At 40.5% G+C, this 20,669-nt stretch overlaps 1 protein-coding gene across 44 annotated transcripts in view; it reads left to right on the forward strand.

Annotated features, from left to right (window-relative positions):
* The window catches only part of LOC127521232 (protocadherin beta-16-like), a 93,274-nt gene that overhangs the window by 51,363 nt on the left and 21,242 nt on the right, over window positions 1-20,669 (forward strand). For 2 of the 44 annotated variants that reach the window (XM_051910345.1, XM_051910376.1), the window contains exons 1-2: window positions 9,540-12,762; window positions 16,096-16,486. The exons of 9 other annotated variants lie outside the window; for them this stretch is intronic. In XM_051910345.1, coding sequence (XP_051766305.1) covers window positions 10,969-12,762; window positions 16,096-16,486 — 2,185 coding nt within the window. In that variant the 5' untranslated portion in view covers window positions 9,540-10,968. Of the gene's footprint in view, window positions 1-61; window positions 2,697-3,805; window positions 6,446-6,744; window positions 9,500-9,538; window positions 12,763-12,867; window positions 13,154-14,142; window positions 16,768-17,925; window positions 20,371-20,669 lie in introns of those variants that run through there. 33 more of the 44 variants (XM_051910342.1, XM_051910344.1, XM_051910340.1 and 30 more) reach the window with 28 other exon arrangements.

Below are 20,669 nucleotides of genomic sequence, written 5' to 3' on the forward strand. Positions count from 1 at the left end.
GGTGAGCGCTCATCCAATAGTGGGACCGCACTGCACAAAGGGATCTACTCCCTCCCCCTGACATAATGCTGAAACCATTACGCACAGACCTGAGACAAAATGCACTGCACTCGCTGCAATGTATTTAACAACGGAATATAACCAGGAGTTCTATACATTTTAGAATGTCACATTATTTTTGTGACAGCTTACACGCGTAAGATGTATGTCAGGATACTGGTATCAACGATCATTTATCGTGTTTGGAAATGAGGACTCAAATACAAAGGAGAATTTTGCTCTGGCGGGCGCTGTGGCTGTTGTGTTTCGCTGATTTGTGGAGCGATACAGACGCGCAGCTTCGTTATACAATACCCGAGGAGCTGAAGGAGGGATCTATTGTTGGAAATGTAGCTAAAGATCTCGGTTTGGATGTATCTGAAATATCTAATCGTAAATTACGGATAGCATCTGAGTCTGGTAAGCAATATTTCAGTCTGAATTTGCGGAATGGCGAGCTGCTTGTCAATGAAGTAATAGACAGAGAAACCCTGTGCGGACAAAGCGCGAGCTGTATGTTGCCATTACAAGTCATTATCGAGGATCCACTCCAGTTTTATCGTGTCGAGGTGGACATTCAAGATATTAACGACAACTCTCCAATATTCCTGTCGGAAATAAACACAATTGAGGTGCCAGAGTCAACGTTAACTGGAGCGAGGTTTCGTTTGGAACCTGCTCAAGATCCTGACATTGGAACGAACTCCTTGCGCACATACGCGCTTAATAAAAACGAACATTTTGTTATGCACATAAAAAACAATAAAGACGGAACAAAGGTCCCAGAAATAGTTTTAGAGAAATCTGTAGATAGAGAGAAACAATCTGTGCACCATCTGATTTTGACAGGTATTGATGGGGGTGATCCAGCGAGGTCAGGAACCACCCAGATTACTGTAAAAATTATTGATGCAAATGATAATGCTCCTATATTTGAACATGAATCATATGAGGTTAAAGTAATGGAGAGCACAGTTCCGGGTACAATGATACTTACTGTAAAAGCTATTGATTTGGATGATGGTATAAATGGTGAGGTTGAGTATTCCTTTGCGGCACATACACCTGAAATAATTCAAAATGTGTTTGCTATTAATCATATGACAGGCGGATTAGTCGTTTCCAAGAATCTTGATTATGAAACCAGCACCTCATATAAATTTGACATGCGTGCTAGAGACAAAGGAGCACCTGTCATGGAGGGACATTGTCAAATCCAGGTGAATGTTTTAGATATAAATGATAATGCACCTGAGATCACCATCACCTCCTCACCCAAACCTGTGCGAGAAGATGCGCCCGCTGGGACTATGGTAGCGTTAATAAATGTTAAAGATTTGGATTCAGGCGTAAATGGAAACGCAACACTTAGCATGTCACCGGGCACCCCCTTTAAATTAAAGCCAACGTTTTCAAACCATTACGCACTAGTGACAGATTCACAATTAGATCGAGAAAAGTTCCCTAGATATGATATTGAGCTCAAAGCGTCAGACTCTGGATCACCTCCACTGCTATCTAGCAAACTCATTACAGTAAATATATTAGATGTCAATGATAATCCTCCTGTTTTCTCTGAACGCGTGTACTCGGTTTATATTAAAGAAAACAGCGCCCCGGGATCAATTTTAGCATCAGTCACAGCATCAGATCTAGATACAGGAGAAAATGCCAAAATTGTCTATTTAGTTCTCGATACTAATACTCGAGACGTATCTGTCTCTTCATATGTATATATAAACTCAGAAAACGGTAGTATATTTAGCATGCATTCTTTTGACTATGAGAAAATGAAGGTCTTTCATATAATCGTGCTTGCCAAAGACCATGGCTCTCCATCTCTGAGCAGTAACGCAACAGTCCATGTGTTTATTCTGGACCAGAACGATAACGCACCTGCTGTCATTTACCCGTCCACATCCATGGGGTCTGTCTCTCATCAGAGGATGCCCCGTTCTGCTAAAGCAGGACATCTCGTTACTAAGGTAACAGCAGTGGACGCGGACTCGGGTCATAACGCCTGGCTCTTCTACAGGCTCGCGGAGGCCACGGACGCGTCACTGTTCAGTGTGAATTTACATACGGGAGAGGTGAGGACTAAACGCGCTGTTTCAGAGCAGGATGACTCCTCTCAGAGACTGATGATAGAGATAAAGGATAATGGAGAACCGATCCAGACCACCACAGTCACATTGGATATATTGATAGAGGACGGGTTTCATGAGCCCATCTCAGACTATCGTGAAAAAACTATCGAGCCCAACAAGAAAAGCGGTAAAATTACTTTATATCTGATCATCTCTTTGGCTTCTGTGTCCTTGTTGTGTCTGATGACGTTTTTCATCTTATTGGTGAAATGTGCGCGAGGCAGTAGAGGTGGCTCAAGCTGCTGTATCAGGAGAACTGATTCTGAATACAAGAACCCCAACAGAAACCTGCAGATCCAGCTCAACACTGACGGGCCCATTAAGTATGTGGAGGTTCTGGGAGGAGACATGATGTCTCAGAGTCAGTCCTTTGGCTCCTATCTCTCTCCAATGTCAGAATTCAGTGATCTCACCCTCGTTAAGCCCAGCAGCACCACAAACTTTACAGACACTCTAAACGTGCTTGATGCGTCATTACCAGACAGCGCGTGGACGTTCGAGAGCCAACAGGTGAGCGCGTGAAATTTTGTACATTATATTTTGAATATAATGTAATATATTAATATTGTATATTATGTGGCGTTATTGATTTCATTATGTAAAAACACGAATTATTCTAAACACTTTTATAATCATAAAGTAACACTGTATTTGCACCAAAAGTATAGGCTATAGCTTTGTAGTTGTAATAGCTCTGATGAAAATTGTTATGATTATAGGAGTTGGTTTTACTTTCATACTGATCTCTTCTCTTATACTTGTGCATACGTGTGTTACATGTTTGAGCACCGACGTTTTCTGCAACATCTCCTTTAATAGTAGGGTAAGATGGCCCAATGGGGCAAGATGACCCACACCCTATTTTTTTCTTTTTTTTTTTCTTTTTTTCTTTTGACCATAAATGGCACTAAATCTCATCTCAACACATTTAATAAATGGCTACGCTCTTCTTGATTTCGTCGTTTCATCTGAATATCCACATTTGTGAGATTTAGTCAGTCGAAACAGTTTTGAGGTAAACTAATTTTGTGTCTCTGGAAAATAGTGATGATCTGTATTATGTTGAATATCAAAGTCTTGGTGTCTATTTGTTAATGAGGGATTTGCAGGCACATTAATGCTTTCTAGATTTTTGAAATTGTCACAGAAGGCCCAGTTGCCCTATGTAGAGGGCCAACTTACCCCTAAGTGGGGTGAATAATTTCATAATTTGTGGTAATGACAACTAAATAATCAAATGTTTCCATTCATTTCCCTTAATAACCCATTGGCTGATGTGTCATAATTCTGCATGCTGAGCCTATATCTAAACATGTTACAATTTAAGAGTAATTGCACATTGTTCTTTCTTTCTTTATTTATTTATTTTTAAATACAGAATTATGTTTTGCAATATATAATTTCTAAATATTCTTATTATCTGTAATTGCTTTTGAAACAAGTAAATGGAAATAGAATTGTCGTTTAAATGAAAAGTGAGCTATAAAAGAACTCTATCTTGTCTGTATGGGTGTTGCGCGTTGCTCTGCCTCTTTAAGACTGATTCGTTTTGTGACTGGTGAGCGCTCATCCAATAGTGGGACCGCACTGCACAAAGGGATCTACTCCCTCCCCCTGACATAATGCTGAAACCATTACGCACAGACCTGAGACAAAATGCACTGCACTCGCTGCAATGTATTTAACAACGGAATATAACCAGGAGTTCTATACATTTTAGAATGTCACATTATTTTTGTGACAGCTTACACGCGTAAGATGTATGTCGGGATACTGGTATCAACGATCATTTATCGTGTTTGGAAATGAGGACTCAAATACAAAGGAGAATTTTGCTCTGGCGGGCGCTGTGGCTGTTGTGTTTCGCTGATTTGTGGAGCGATACAGACGCGCAGCTTCGTTATACAATACCCGAGGAGCTGAAGGAGGGATCTATTGTTGGAAATGTAGCTAAAGATCTCGGTTTGGATGTATCTGAAATATCTAATCGTAAATTACGGATAGCATCTGAGTCTGGTAAGCAATATTTCAGTCTGAATTTGCGGAATGGCGAGCTGCTTGTCAATGAAGTAATAGACAGAGAAACCCTGTGCGGACAAAGCGCGAGCTGTATGTTGCCATTACAAGTCATAATCGAGGATCCACTCCAGTTTTATCGTGTCGAGGTGGACATTCAAGATATAAACGACAACTCTCCAATATTCCTGTCGGAAATAAAAACAATTAAGGTGCCAGAGTCAACGTTAACTGGAGCGAGGTTTCGTTTGGAACCTGCTCAAGATCCTGACATTGGAACGAACTCCTTGCGCACATACGCGCTTAATAAAAATGAACATTTTGTTATGCACATAAAAAATGATAAAGACGGAACAAAGGTCCCAGAAATAGTTTTAGAGAAATCTGTAGATAGAGAGAAACAATCTGTGCACCATCTGATTTTGACAGGTATTGATGGGGGTGATCCAGCGAGGTCAGGAACCATCCAGATTACTGTACAAATTATTGATGCAAATGATAATGCTCCTATATTTGAACACGAATTATATGAGGTTAAAGTAGTGGAGAGCACAATCCCGGGTACAATGATACTTACTGTAAAAGCTATTGACTTGGATGATGGTATAAACGGTGAGGTTGAGTATTCCTTTGCGGCACATACACCTGAAATAATTCAAAATATGTTTGATATTAATCATATGACAGGCGGATTAGTCGTTTCCAAGAATCTTGATTATGAAACCAGTACTTCATATAAAATTGACATAAGTGCTAGAGACAAAGGAGCACCTGTCATGGAGGGACATTGTCAAATCCAGGTGAATGTTTTAGATATAAATGATAATGCACCTGAGATCACCATCACGTCCTCACCCAAACCTGTGCGAGAAGATGCGCCCGCTGGGACTATGGTAGCGTTAATAAATGTTAAAGATTTGGATTCAGGCGTAAATGGAAACGTAACACTTAGCATGTCACCGGGCACCCCCTTTAAATTAAAGCCAACGTTTTCAAACCATTACGCACTAGTGACAGATTCACAATTAGATCGAGAAAAGTTCCCTAGATATGATATTGAGCTCAAAGCGTCAGACTCTGGATCACCTCCACTGCTATCTAGCAAACTCATTACAGTAAATATATTAGATGTCAATGATAATCCTCCTGTTTTCTCTGAACGCGTGTACTCGGTTTATATTAAAGAAAACAGCGCCCCGGGATCAATTTTAGCATCAGTCACAGCATCAGATCTAGATACAGGAGAAAATGCCAACATTGTCTATTCAGTTCTCGATACTAATACTCGAGACGTATCTGTCTCTTCATATGTATATATAAACTCAGAAAACGGTAGTATATTTAGCATGCATTCTTTTGACTATGAGAAAATGAAGGTCTTTCATATAATCGTGCTTGCCAAAGATCATGGTTCTCCATCTCTGAGCAGTAACGCAACAGTTCATGTGTTTATTCTGGACCGGAACGATAACGCACCTGCTGTCATTTACCCGTCCACATCCATGGGGTCTGTCTCTCATCAGAGGATGCCCCGTTCTGCTAAAGCAGGACATCTCGTTACTAAGGTAACAGCAGTGGACGCGGACTCGGGTCATAACGCCTGGCTCTTCTACAGGCTCGCGGAGGCCACGGACGCGTCACTGTTCAGTGTGAATTTACATACGGGAGAGGTGAGGACTAAACGCGCTGTTTCAGAGCAGGATGACTCCTCTCAGAGACTGATGATAGAGATAAAGGATAATGGAGAACCGATCCAGTCCACCACAGTCACAGTGGATATACTGATAGAGGAAGGCGCCCATGAGCCCATCTCAGACTATAGTATGAAAACTTCAGAAAACAGCAACAACAAGAAAAGCGGAAAAATCACTTTGTATTTGATCATCTCTTTGGGCACCGTGTCAGTTTTATCTGTGTTGACATTGTTCACGTTGATTGTAAAATGCGTTAGAAGCAGCATCGGAAACTCAAGCTGCTGTATCAGGAGAACTGATTCTGGATACAAGAACCCCAACAGAAACCTGCAGATCCAGCTCAACACTGACGGGCCCATTAAGTATGTGGAGGTTCTGGGAGGAGACATGATGTCTCAGAGTCAGTCCTTTGGCTCCTATCTCTCTCCAATGTCAGAATTCAGTGATCTCACCCTCGTTAAGCCCAGCAGCACCACAAACTTTACAGACACACTAAATGTGCTTGATGCGTCATTACCAGACAGCGCGTGGACGTTCGAGAGCCAACAGGTGAGCGCGTGAATTTTTGTATAGATTCTGAATATATATATATATATTATTCATGTATTTGTTTGTTTTAGATTACTGAAGTTGTGGTTAGAGTAATACTTTAAAGAGATATTCCTTTTACATATTTGAGCGTCCATTTTCTGCAGCATCTCCTTAAAGAGTACTATATTTAAGAATACTGATTTTACAATATGCCCTTTCTAAATGTATCGTTTTTTAAATGAGTAAATAGGGTGGGGGTTGGGGGTCGTCATTTCAATGTAAAGTGAGCTATAAAAGAGCTGTATGTTGTCTGTATGGGTGTTGCGCGTGGCTTTGCTCTGCCTCTTTAAGACTGATTTGTGTTGTGACTGGTGAGCGCTCATCCAATAGTGGGACCGCACTGCACAAAGGGATCTACTCCCTCCCCTTGACATAATGCTGAAACCATTACGCACAGACCTGAGACAAAATGCACTGCAATCGCTGCAATGTATTTAACAACGGAATATAACCCGGAGTTCTATACATTTTAAAATGTCACGTTATTTTTGTGACGGCTTACACGCGTAAGATGTATGTCAGGATACTGGTATCAACGATCATATATCTTTTTTGGAAATGAGGACTCAAATACAAAGGAGAATTTTGTCCTGTCGGGTGCTGTGGCTGTTGTGTTTCGTTGATTTGTGGAGCGATACAGACGCACAGCTTCGTTATACAATACCCGAGGAGCTGAAGGAGGGATCTATTGTTGGAAATGTAGCTAAAGATCTCGGTTTGGATGTATCTGAAATATCTAATCGTAAATTACGGATAGCATCTGAGTCTGGTAAGCAATATTTCAGTCTGAATTTGCGGAATGGCGAGCTGCTTGTCAATGAAGTAATAGACAGAGAAACCCTGTGCGGACAAAGCGCGAGCTGTATGTTGCCTTTACAAGTCATTATCGAGGATCCACTCCAGTTTTATCGTGTCGAATTTGATATCCAAGATATAAACGACAATTCTCCGAGTTTCCATTCAGACACAAAAATTATTGATGTATCAGAGGCCACGCTAACCGGAGCTAGATTTCATTTAGAACCTGCGCAAGACGCGGATGTTGGGTCAAATTCTTTGCACACGTATGCTTTAAATAAAAATGAATATTTTGTCTTACATGTTAAAAATGACAAAGACGGAACAAAAGTCCCAGAAATTGTTTTACAAAAAGCACTTGATAGAGAAAAACAGACTGTACACCATTTGATTTTGACGGGTATTGATGGAGGTGATCCAGCAAGATCTGGCACCTCTGAGATTACTGTTAGAGTGTTGGATGCGAATGACAATGCGCCTGTATTTGAACAAGATTTATATGAAATTAAAGTGATGGAGAACTCTGCTCCAGGTACGATCATTCAGATAGTAAAAGCAATTGACTTTGACGATGGTGTAAATAGTGAAATTGAGTATTCGTTAGGATCTGCCACACCAGAAGCAATAAAGCATTCCTTTTCCATTGATTCGGATACAGGCGAATTAACTATATCAAAGAGTCTTGACTATGAAATGAGCACCACATATAAATTTGACATACGCGCCAGAGACAAAGGAGCACCTGTCATGGAGGGACATTGTAGAGTCCAGGTGAATGTTTTAGATATAAATGATAATGCACCTGAGATCACCATCACGTCCTCACCCAAACCTGTGCGAGAAGATGCGCTCGCTGGGACTATGGTAGCGTTAATAAATGTTAAAGATTTGGATTCGGGGGTAAACGGGAACGTAACGCTCGGCATTTCACCTGATACTCCTTTTAAATTAAAGCCAACATTTTCAAACCATTACGCACTAGTGACAGATTCACAATTAGATCGAGAAAAGTTCCCTAGATATGATATTGAGCTCAAAGCGTCAGACTCTGGATCACCTCCACTGCTATCTAGCAAACTCATTACAGTTAATATACTAGATGTCAATGATAATCCTCCTGTTTTCTCTGAACGCGTGTACTCGGTTTATATTAAAGAAAACAGCGCCCCGGGATCAATTTTAGCATCAGTCACAGCATCAGATCTAGATACAGGAGAAAATGCCAAACTTGTCTATTCAGTTCTCGATACTAATACTCGAGACGTATCTGTCTCTTCATACGTATACATAAACTCAGAAAATGGTAGTATATTTAGCATGCATTCTTTTGACTATGAGAATATGAAGGTCTTTCATATAATCGTGCTTGCCAAAGATAATGGCTCTCCATCTCTGAGCAGTAACGCAACAGTTCATGTGTTTATTCTGGACCAGAACGATAACGCACCTGCTGTCATTTACCCGTCCACATCCATGGGGTCTGTTTCTCATCAGAGGATGCCCCGTTCTGCTAAAGCAGGACATCTCGTTACTAAGGTAACAGCAGTGGACGCGGACTCGGGTCATAACGCCTGGCTCTTCTACAGGCTCGCGGAGGCCACGGACGCGTCACTGTTCAGTGTGAATTTACATACGGGAGAGGTGAGGACTAAACGCGCTGTTTCAGAGCAGGAGGACTCCTCTCAGAGACTGATGATAGAGATAAAGGATAATGGAGAACCGATCCAGTCCACCACAGTCACAGTGGATATACTGATAGAGGAAGGCGCCCATGAGCCCATCTCAGACTATAGTATGAAAACTACAGAAAACAGCAACAACAAGAAAAGCGGAAAAATCACTTTGTATTTGATCATCTCTTTGGGCACCGTGTCAGTTTTATCTTTGTTGACATTGTTCACGTTGATTGTAAAATGCGTTAGAAACAGCATCGGAAACTCAAGTTGCTGTATCAGGCGAACCGATTCTGGATACAAAAACCCCAACAGAAACCTGCAGATCCAGCTCAACACTGACGGGCCCATTAAGTATGTGGAGGTTCTGGGAGGAGACATGATGTCTCAGAGTCAGTCCTTTGGCTCCTATCTCTCTCCAATGTCAGAATTCAGTGATCTCACCCTCGTTAAGCCCAGCAGCACCACAAACTTTACAGATACACTAAACGTGCTTGATGCGTCATTACCAGACAGCGCGTGGACGTTCGAGAGCCAACAGGTGAGACAAAACGTATAAGAACATAATCTTTAATGCAAATATTATCATTTGACAGTACCGCACATTTAGGTCATTTCAGGTCCTAGAGTGTTTATACTTGTGAGTGGAACGTGTGCATATAATATCATGCTAATGTTTTGCTATGATATGATGAAATTAGTGTGTGTTTTTGAGAGAGTGGAGGAGACGTAGACACAAACTGGTATGTTTCAGCACCAATATTCTGGACAGCGACCACTATGTCTATATTGCGACTCATGCACATGTGTGCATCATATCTATCTATCTATCTATCTATCTATCTATCTATCTATCTATCTATCTATCTATCTATCATCAGTTCTTAAAAATAGCTTAAAACAAGTGCAAGTCTGAGAAGGCTGTAGAAGATACACTGAAGATACATCTGCATCTTATATTCAATCATTTTTTATTTGGAATTGTGCTTTTCTTTCAAAAAAAAAAAAAGAAAAGAAAAAAGAAAAAGAAAATGCATACTCTACACAAAAGACACTGTACTGGTAAATAAAAATGGTTAGGTTATGTTTAACTAACATATATTTAACTGTCAGTCCTATTCTTGGGGCACAGACCCCAAAATGACATTTCCAACTTAAATTGTTATAAATCTTGTATACTTTGGAGCACAGACTTATAGACACTTAGAAGTAAAAAAAAAAAAAAAAAGTTATAGAAGTTTAATTTCATGACTCTAAAACTACAATAAAACCAAAGCCAAAAATCTGAACAAGTTGTGTTCTAAATGTTTGGTTGATATCTCAAAAAATGAGCTTTCAGTAAGATTTTGTTTGGATGCAGTACCAAACTGTTCCACTAGATGACATCCAGGCTCCATTAGTGACCATATTAGCACTTTTTTTTTTTTTTTTGTTTTTTTTTTTTTCTTTATATTTAAAACATTTTCAGACATGGAAAGACAAACTGAGGTTTCTACGAATATTTCCTGCTTTTTCATGTGCATTGCTATTTCGAAGCAAAGGTCTGAACTCGCCTTATGAATCTGAACATATTTTTGTTGCAAATTAATAAATTACTGTTCCTCTATCATTTGCATTGAAAATCAGACACCAAATATGAAAACTAGAGTTTGTAAGCTTTCAAACGATATATAGTTTTTCAATATTACCTTAGGTTTAGACTAAGATATTGTTGTTTTAAATACATAATGGCAAACGTCCCGCTGGTGGGAGGGTGACAGTTAAAGGGGGAGACAGCGTGACGTGAGAGAGCTCTGCACCAATCACATACTAGAACGTACAAGGTGATCTACTATATCCCCCAGTCAGAGCAGCAGAACAATGAAGAGAGCTGAAGAGAGAGGGAGGTAGCTTCACATGCTGCTATGAAGCCGATTACAACAAAACGGACACCTTCATGGGATTTTATTACCACAAAATGAAGAGCTATTCTTTGTTAAATTGTTTATAATATAGGAATATGTAACCGAAATGGGAAAATATATGGTGAAAATGAGACGCGGGACGAATGGAGAATCGAAATGGGCTGCGCGTTGGCTACTCGGTGTCTCTCTTTTGTGGAATACAGTCGGAGCTCTGACTCGATACACTATACCAGAAGAACTACAAGAGGGATCAGCTATTGGAAATATCGCTAAAGATCTTGGTCTTGATGTCTCGGATATAGCAAATCGCAATTTACGGATAGCTTCTGAAAACAGCAGACAGTATTTCAGCGTTGATTCAGAAAAGGGTGAGTTGGTCGTGAACAGCAGAATTGACAGAGAAAGTCTGTGCCCTCAAAGCGCAAGCTGCATTTTGCCATTACAGGTTATTATAGAAAACCCGTTACAACTGCATAGAGTTGAAATAGAGATACAAGATATAAATGATAACGCACCGATTTTTCACACATCAGACGGTATTTTGGAAATTGCTGAATCCATCTCTCCGGGAGACCGATTTCCGCTTGAGAGTGCCGAGGATTTGGATGTTGGGAGGAATAGTTTGAAATCTTATTCGCTAAGCAACAATGAATGTTTTCGATTAAATGTGAAAACACTTGGGGATGGTAGGAAAGTACCAGAGCTTGTAGTTGATAAACCACTGGATAGAGAGAAAAAATCTGTCCACAAACTAATTTTAACTGCTGTAGATGGCGGTGAGCCTGCAAAATCTGGGACTACTTTAATACATATCAATGTTCTGGATAGTAATGACAATGCTCCAAAATTTGACTTGCCAGCTTACAAAGCATCCTTACGCGAAGGTGCTCCCGTTGGTTCGACTGTGTTAACTATAAAAGCCACGGATTTAGATGAAGGTGACAATGGCGAGATACAATATTTTTTAGGTGTACATACACCTGAACCTGTGAGAAAATGTTTTGCTTTGAAACCGGACACAGGGGAAATGACAGTTGTAGGAAATATCGACTACGAATCTGCTAAATCATACAGATTTGACGTCAGTGCAAAAGACAAAGGGAATCCAGAACTATTGGGTCATTCATCGATTCAAATAGACATAATTGATGAAAATGACAACCCTCCAGAAATTATTTTAACATCATCACCCAGCCCTGTGCCTGAAAATGCCTCTGTCGGAACAGTTGTAGCTTTAATTAACGTAAATGATTTAGATTCTGATGTTAATGGCAGAGTAAACGTAAATATATCCCCTGGGGTTCCATTCACATTGAAACCGTCTTTTGATAATCATTATTCACTGGTAACAGACTCATCTTTAGATCGTGAGGTAAATGCAGAATATAACATAGAAATAGTAGCGACCGACTCTGGTGTACCACCCTTAAAGACGTTAAAGGCTGTAAATGTTAAAGTACTTGACGTGAATGACAACCCTCCAGTATTCTCGCAGAACTCATATAATGTTTATATACAGGAAAATAACTTTGCAGGTGTTTCATTGTTTTCTGTATCTGCATCTGACATTGACCAAGATAAAAACGCTCTACTCGCGTATTCAGTTTTGGATTTAAGTTCAAACCCAGCGCCAGCATCATCTTATTTTTATATTAATTCTGAGAACGGAACTATTTACAGCATGAGCTCATTTGATTATGAGAAAACGAAACTAATCAGCATTGCAGTTCAGGCTAAAGATCATGGCTCTCCATCTCTGAGCAGTAACGCCACTGTTCATGTGTTTATTCTGGACCGGAACGATAACGCACCTGCTGTCATTTACCCGTCCACATCCATGGGGTCTGTCTCTCATCAGAGGATGCCCCGTTCTGCAAAAGCAGGACATCTCGTTACTAAGGTAACGGCAGTGGACGCGGACTCGGGTCATAACGCCTGGCTCTTCTACAGGCTCGCGGAGGCCACGCACGCGTCACTGTTCAGTGTGAATTTACATACGGGAGAGGTGAGGACTAAACGCGCTGTTTCAGAGCAGGATGACTCCTCTCAGAGACTGATGATAGAGATAAAGGATAATGGAGAACCGATCCAGTCCACCACAGTCACAGTGGATATATTGATAGAGGACGGGTTTCATGAGCCCATCTCAGACTATCGTGAAAAAACTATCGAGCCCGACAAGAAAAGCGGTAAAATTACTTTATACCTGATCATCTCTTTGGCTTCTGTGTCCTTGTTGTGTCTGATGACATTTTTCATCCTACTGGTGAAATGTGCGCGAGGCAGTAGAGGTGGCTCATGCTGCTGTATCAGGAGAACTGATTCTGAATACAAGAACCCCAACAGAAACCTGCAGATCCAGCTCAACACTGACGGGCCCATTAAGTATGTGGAGGTTCTGGGAGGAGACATGATGTCTCAGAGTCAGTCCTTTGGCTCCTATCTCTCTCCAATGTCAGAATTCAGTGATCTCACCTTCGTTAAGCCCAGCAGCACCACAAACTTTACAGATACACTAAACGTGCTTGATGCGTCATTACCAGACAGCGCGTGGACGTTCGAGAGCCAACAGGTGAGAAAAATAATTATTTTGCTACATTCAGAGCTGTCAGTTTTGTATCTAAATACAAATGTCTCTCTAAATTACATTGTTACATTTTTTATTTTTATTTTATTTTTTCATGTTAAAAATAGACAAGTGTGTGTTTTTAAGCGCGTTTGGGTTAAAGCGTACTAAAAACAGTTGATTGCGCAAATTTCAGAACCACAGCTGTGGACAGCGACACGAGCATAACGTTGATAATTTGCCCAAATTTAGTACGTTGTTTTGAGTTTCTTATTGGTCATCAGTGACTGCAGCTAGTTAATTTAGAGGTATTAGTAATCGATTTAATATAGGTAAATTTTTTTTTTTTTTTTTTTTAGTTTTTTTTTTTTTTTTTTCACAACACCATTTTGTGGATGCATAACAACACCTTCTATATAAAAAGAGTAACATTTGCTTATATTGTAAACATTAAATGTAAAAGGAAACACGTGTATATTTTTTTCATGTTAAAAAGACATTATTTTGTCTATGCAGCACATTCGTGCATTTCATTATACCTTTATAGGCGTTTTCTTTTTGTGACAATACAGAACTAACAGCATATAGCATTTTCATGAAAATAAGGGCATGTTCGCCTTTAAGAGAGACTCTGTCCTTTATTGGACAGCAGCGCACTGAGCTCAGCGCCAATGAGCTGCCAGACTATACAAAGGGATCTACTCCCTCCCATAGCAGGAAAGGGCTACAATGAGTGAGCTGTAGAGAAGGAGAATATACTCGCGGTTATGACGCTGATCACTACAAAACCGTCCCCTCGATCAAAATGGATTTGCGATCTTAATAAAAGACGAAGAATGACGTTATTTTCTGGATATATGCTAAGTATTTATTGATGGAGAGGTTCAAATCACTGTGGAAATGAGAAGCATCCGAGTGTGGAAACAGGCAGCGCGTTGGCTGTTTGTTTTCGCTCTATTATGGAATACAATTGGAGCTCAAATTCGCTACACTATACCCGAGGAACTAAAGGAAGGGTCTGTTGTTGGAAATATTGCAAATGACATTGGTCTGGACATTTCAGACATCGCTAATCGTAAGTTACGGATAGCCTCTGATTCTACTACGCAATATTTTAATGTGGATACAGGGAACGGTGAGTTGATAGTCAATGGTAGAATAGACAGAGAGGCGCTCTGTGAACAAAGCGCCAGTTGTCTGATGCCGTTACAACTGGTTATAGAGAATCCATTGCAGTTATATCGTGTGAATATAGAAATACAAGATATAAATGACAATGCACCGAATTTTCATACAAAAGATAATGTTTTGAAAATAGCTGAATCAGTAGCTGTGGGCGCAACATTTCCATTTGAAAGTGCCGAGGATTTAGATGTCGGTAGTAATAGTCTCAGATCTTATACTTTGAGTAATAACGCCTTTTTCCGTTTAAATGTGAAAACACTTGAAGATGGTAAGAAAGTACCAGAGTTAATAATTGATAAACCACTTGACAGAGAGAAACAGTCTGTACATAAGCTAATTTTAACAGCATTAGACGGTGGAGATCCTGTCAAATCTGGAACTATTATGATACAAGTAATCGTTCAAGATATTAATGACAATGAGCCGAAATTTGAACAATCGCAATATAAATCATCTGTGCAGGAGAGTGCGACATTTGGTTCAAGCGTATTAACTGTAAAAGCCACTGACTTAGATGAAGGTCTAAACGGCGAAATACAGTATTTCTTCGGTGCACATACGCCAGATCTCGTGAGAAAATTTTTCAGTATCAATGTTGAAACCGGAGATATTACAGTGATTGGTAAATTAGATTACGAGTTAACAAAAATATACACATTTGATGTCTGCGCAAAAGACAAAGGGAGCCCAGAACAGGAGGGCCGTTCTTCAGTGAGGCTACACATCATTGATGAGAATGACAATATTCCCGAAATCATTCTGACATCTTTACCTAGCCCAGTGTCAGAGAATGCATCAGTCGGTACAGTTGTAGCTTTAATCAACGTAAAAGACATGGATTCTGGTGATAACGGCAAAGTAAATCTTACCATCTCCACTCGTTTTCCTTTTAAACTAAAACCAGCATTTGACAATCACTATTCTTTGGTAACTGACTCCCTCTTGGACCGTGAAGCTAATTCAGAATATGACATAGAATTAGTAGCAACAGACTCTGGTGTACCATCTTTAAAATCCACGAAAACTTTAAATGTAAAAGTACTTGATGTGAATGACAACCTTCCAGTATTCTCACAGTCCTCGTATACAGTGTACATAAAGGAAAATAGCCCACCAGGTGCTTCATTGTTTTCTGTATCTGCATCTGATATTGACCAAGATAAGAACGCAATACTGAGTTACTCAATTCTAGATTTAAGCTCAAATCACGTTCCAGCATCATCTTATTTTTATATCAACTCTGAGAACGGAACTATTTACAGCATGAGCTCATTTGATTATGAGAAAACAAAACTGTTCAGTGTTATAGTTCAGGCTAAAGATCATGGCTCTCCATCTCTGAGCAGTAACGCCACAGTTCATGTGTTTATTTTGGACCAGAACGATAACACACCTGCTGTCATTTACCCGTCCGCACTCATGGGGTCTGTCTCTCATCAGAGGATGCCCCGTTCTGCTAAAGCTGGACATCTCGTTACTAAGGTAACAGCAGTGGACGCGGACTCGGGTCATAACGCCTGGCTCTTCTACAGGCTCGCGGAGGCCACGGACGCGTCACTTTTCAGTGTGAATTTGCATACGGGAGAGGTGAGGACTAAACGCGCTGTTTCAGAGCAGGATGACTCCTCTCAGAGACTGATGATAGAGATAAAGGATAATGGAGAACCGATCCAGTCCACCACAGTCACAGTGGATATATTGATAGAGGACGGGTTTCATGAGCCCATCTCAGACTATCGTGAGAAAACTATCGAGCCCAACAAGAAAAGCGGTAAAATTACATTATATCTGATCATCTCTTTGGCTTCTGTGTCCTTGTTGTGTCTGATGACGTTTTTCATCTTATTGGTGAAATGTGCGCGAGGCAGTAGAGGTGGCTCAAGCTGCTGTTTCAGGAGAACTGATTCTGAATACAAGAACCCCAACAGAAACCTGCAGATCCAGCTCAACACTGACGGGCCCATTAAGTATGTGGAGGTTCTGGGAGGAGACATGATGTCTCAGAGTCAGTCCTTTGGCTCCTATCTCTCTCCAATGTCAGAATTCAGTGATCTCACCCTCGTTAAGCCCAGCAGCACCACAAACTTTACAGATACACTAAACGTGCTTGATGCGTCATTACCAGACAGCGCGTGGACGTTCGAGAGCCAACAGGTGAGACGCAGAATAATTAATTACTTCAGAATCAATAAATAATTGTATGTGATATTTTTTTTCTTCTAATCAGTGCATAACCACAATTTAACATATACACATGATGGTGCACATGCTTGATAGTGTGTGTGTGTGTGTGTGTGTGTGTGTGTGTGTGTGTGTGTGTGTGTGTGTGTGTGTGACGGGCGGAGCGGTTGGCTTAAAGACCGCTACCTGGTTTATTTGAGCATAACCATTTTGGACAGAGGTCAGCATCAGCTATTATTTCTGTAGGTTTTTTTTTAGGATTTAGAAGAAACGCAGAGGAAAATTAGTAACAAGTTTGATAAAACGTGACAGTCGGCAAAAAATAAATAAATAAATAAATAAAAGATATAATTGCATGTTTCGTTATGGCACTGCCATTATGAAACATTTTCATCAAGATTATGCATTAATGCATTAATTATGATAATCAATGCATTAATGCTTTAACTATGATAGATAATGGCGAAGGTTTTGGACTGTTTGTTCAGCACTTTGGACTGGACAGCTCCCGTAACGATGTTACGCTGCACAGTTTTAGGTGCTACATTATGCGTGCTGGTTTGGAAGACATTGTTGCATAATTTATTACAAACAAACAATATACAATATATTAACAAATAAATTGTGCCGTAATAATTATTTACTACTTAATTTTAAGAACTAAATTACTCTTTCTCTACTCTAGCTGTTATGCTCAAATGCTCACCATGTTATTTTAACGATATTTTTGTGTACAACAACATTTGCCCATCTAGACACGAAATAACTCTCAGATTAGCTGCATTGCATATTTTCGAGCACAATTCTCCACTAGATGTCGTAACACACACTACACAGGGCTGGTTATGCCTTTAAGAAACAGCAAACCAACTACTGGATGAGTGAGCGCTGAGCTCTGTACCAATCGTGCTTCAGACCGCACAAAGGGATCTACTCCCTCCCCCAGCCAGAGGAGGAGTACAATGATGAGAGCTGTAGAGCGAGAGGAAACATGAACGCTTTATGAGGCTGATCACCACAATAAGGATGCGTTGAGTAGATGTAATTATTCGAAAATGGAGAATGACATTCTGATTTTCTATGGATATAATATAAAGATTTGTTGATGGGAATATCAAGCGCAACAGAGAAATGAGGCACAGGAGGATCAGAGAATGGAAATGGGCAGCGCTTTGGCTGTTCGCTTTCTCTCTATTGTGGAATACAGTTGGAGCTCAGATTCGCTACACAATACCTGAAGAGTTAAAGGAAGGATCTATCGTTGGGAATATCGCGAAGGATCTTGGGTTTGACATCTCAGATATCGCCGAGCGTAAGTTGCGGTTAGCATCTGAATCAAATAGACAGTATTTCAGTGTGGATTCAGGGAAGGGTGATCTGGTAGTTAATGGCAGAATAGACAGAGAGACGCTCTGTGGACAAAGCGCCAGTTGTCTGATGCCACTGCAGATCGTTATTGAGAATCCATTACAGATGCACAAGGTAGAGATAGAAATACAAGACATTAATGACAATGCACCTAACTTCCACAATAAAGATGGCGTATTAAACATTTCTGAATTGACTGCCCCAGGAACTCGATTTACCCTTGAAAGTGCCGAGGACCTCGATGTTGGCAGCAATAGCTTAAAGTCCTATTCACTGAGCAATAACAATTTCTTCCGTTTAAATTTAAAGACACTTAAAAATGGAAGGCAAATACCAGAGCTTGTGCTTGATAAATCACTAGATAGAGAGAAACAGGCAGTTCACAAGCTAATATTAACAGCTCTGGATGGCGGTAATCCGGTCAAATCTGGTACATCTTTACTGCAAATAATTGTACAGGATTTTAATGACAACGAACCAACATTTGAAGTTTCTGCATACAAAGCATCTGTTCTAGAAAGCGCCGCTGATAGTTCAAGTGTGATCAAAATAAAAGCCACTGATTTGGATGAAGGTCCTAATGGTGAAATACAGTATTCATTCGGTGCGCACACGCCTGAACTCGTAAGAAATGTTTTTAGTGTGAACGCTGAAACCGGTGAAATAACAGTAACTGGAAAACTAGATTACGAGACTACCAAATCATATACCTTTGATGTCTGCGCTAAAGACAGAGGAAATCCACAGCTCGAAGGACAGTCATCGGTTCAGATAGATATCATAGATGAGAATGACAATCCTCCAGAGATTATACTGACATCTTTACCGAGCCCTGTTCCTGAAAATGCAACGGTGGGAACTGTGGTGGCTCTGATTACCGTCAAAGATTTGGATTCCGGTAATAACGGCAAAGTTGAGCCAATTGTCTCCCCCGATGTTCCATTTAAATTAAAACCAACTTTTGATAGCCATTATTCACTGATAACTGATTCTTTCTTAGACCGTGAGGTTCATTCTGAATATAATGTAGAAATACTGGCCATAGACTCTGGTGTACCACCCTTAAAAACTGTAAAGACTGTAAATGTAAAAGTGCTTGACGTAAATGACAACCAACCAATATTTTCACAGTCTTCGTATAATGTTTACATAAACGAAAATAATCTGGCAGGTGTTTCATTGTTTTCTGTGTCTGCGTCTGACATTGACCAAAATAAAAACGCTCTCCTCACTTACTCGATTTTGGATTTAAGTTCAAATCACGTTCCGGCATCATCTTATTTTTATATCAACTCTGAGAACGGAACTATTTACAGCATGAGCTCATTCGATTATGAGAAAACGAAATTAATCAGCATTGTAGTTCAGGCTAAAGATCATGGTTCTCCATCTCTGAGCAGTAACGCCACTGTTCATGTGTTTATTCTGGACCGGAACGATAACGCACCTGCTGTCATTTACCCGTCCACATCCATGGGGTCTGTCTCTCATCAGAGGATGCCCCGTTCTGCTAAAGCAGGACATCTCGTTACTAAGGTAACAGCAGTGGACGCGGACTCGGGTCATAACGCCTGGCTCTTCTACAGGCTCGCGGAGGCCACGGACGTGTCACTGTTCAGTGTGAATTTGCATACGGGAGAGGTGAGGACTAAACGCGCTGTTTCAGAGCAGGATGACTCCTCTCAGAGACTGATGATAGAGATAAAGGATAATGGAGAACCGATCCAGTCCACCACAGTCACAGTGGATATATTGATAGAGGACGGGTTTCATGAGCCCATCTCAGACTATCGTGAGAAAACTATCGAGCCCAACAAGAAAAATGGCAAAATAACATTATATCTGATCATCTCTTTGGCTTCTGTGTCCTTGTTGTGTCTAATGACATTTTTCATCCTACTGGTAAAATGTGCGCGAGGCAGTAGAGGTGGCTCAAGCTGCTGTATCAGGAGAACTGATTCTGAATACAAGAACCCCAACAGAAACCTGCAGATCCAGCTCAACACTGACGGGCCCATTAAGTATGTGGAGGTTCTGGGAGGAGACATGATGTCTCAGAGTCAGTCCTTTGGCTCCTATCTCTCTCCAATGTCAGAATTCAGTGATCTCACCCTCGTTAAGCCCAGCAGCACCACAAACTTTACAGACACTCTAAACGTGCTTGATGCGTCATTACCAGACAGCGCGTGGACGTTCGAGAGCCAACAGGTGAGACGCAGAATAATTGATTACCTCAGAATCAATAGATAATTGTATGTGATTATTTTATTCTTCGAAACAGTGCATAAATATATAATTTCGGATATATTACACTTTTAGCGTTTTGTGTGTGTGTGTGTGTGTGTGTGTGTGTGTGTGTGTGTGTGTGTGTGTGGGTGTGTGTGCGGGTGTGTGTGCGTGTGTGTGCGGGCACGTTTTTGTGATTTTTGAGGACGCAAATTTGTATAATGACATGAGTTTTACACCGGTATTACTACGTAAACGTGAAATATGAGGACATTTCATGA

This window comes from Ctenopharyngodon idella, chromosome 10 (assembly GCF_019924925.1).
Source record: "Ctenopharyngodon idella isolate HZGC_01 chromosome 10, HZGC01, whole genome shotgun sequence".
In the NCBI taxonomy this organism is placed as follows: domain Eukaryota; kingdom Metazoa; phylum Chordata; class Actinopteri; order Cypriniformes; family Xenocyprididae; genus Ctenopharyngodon; species Ctenopharyngodon idella.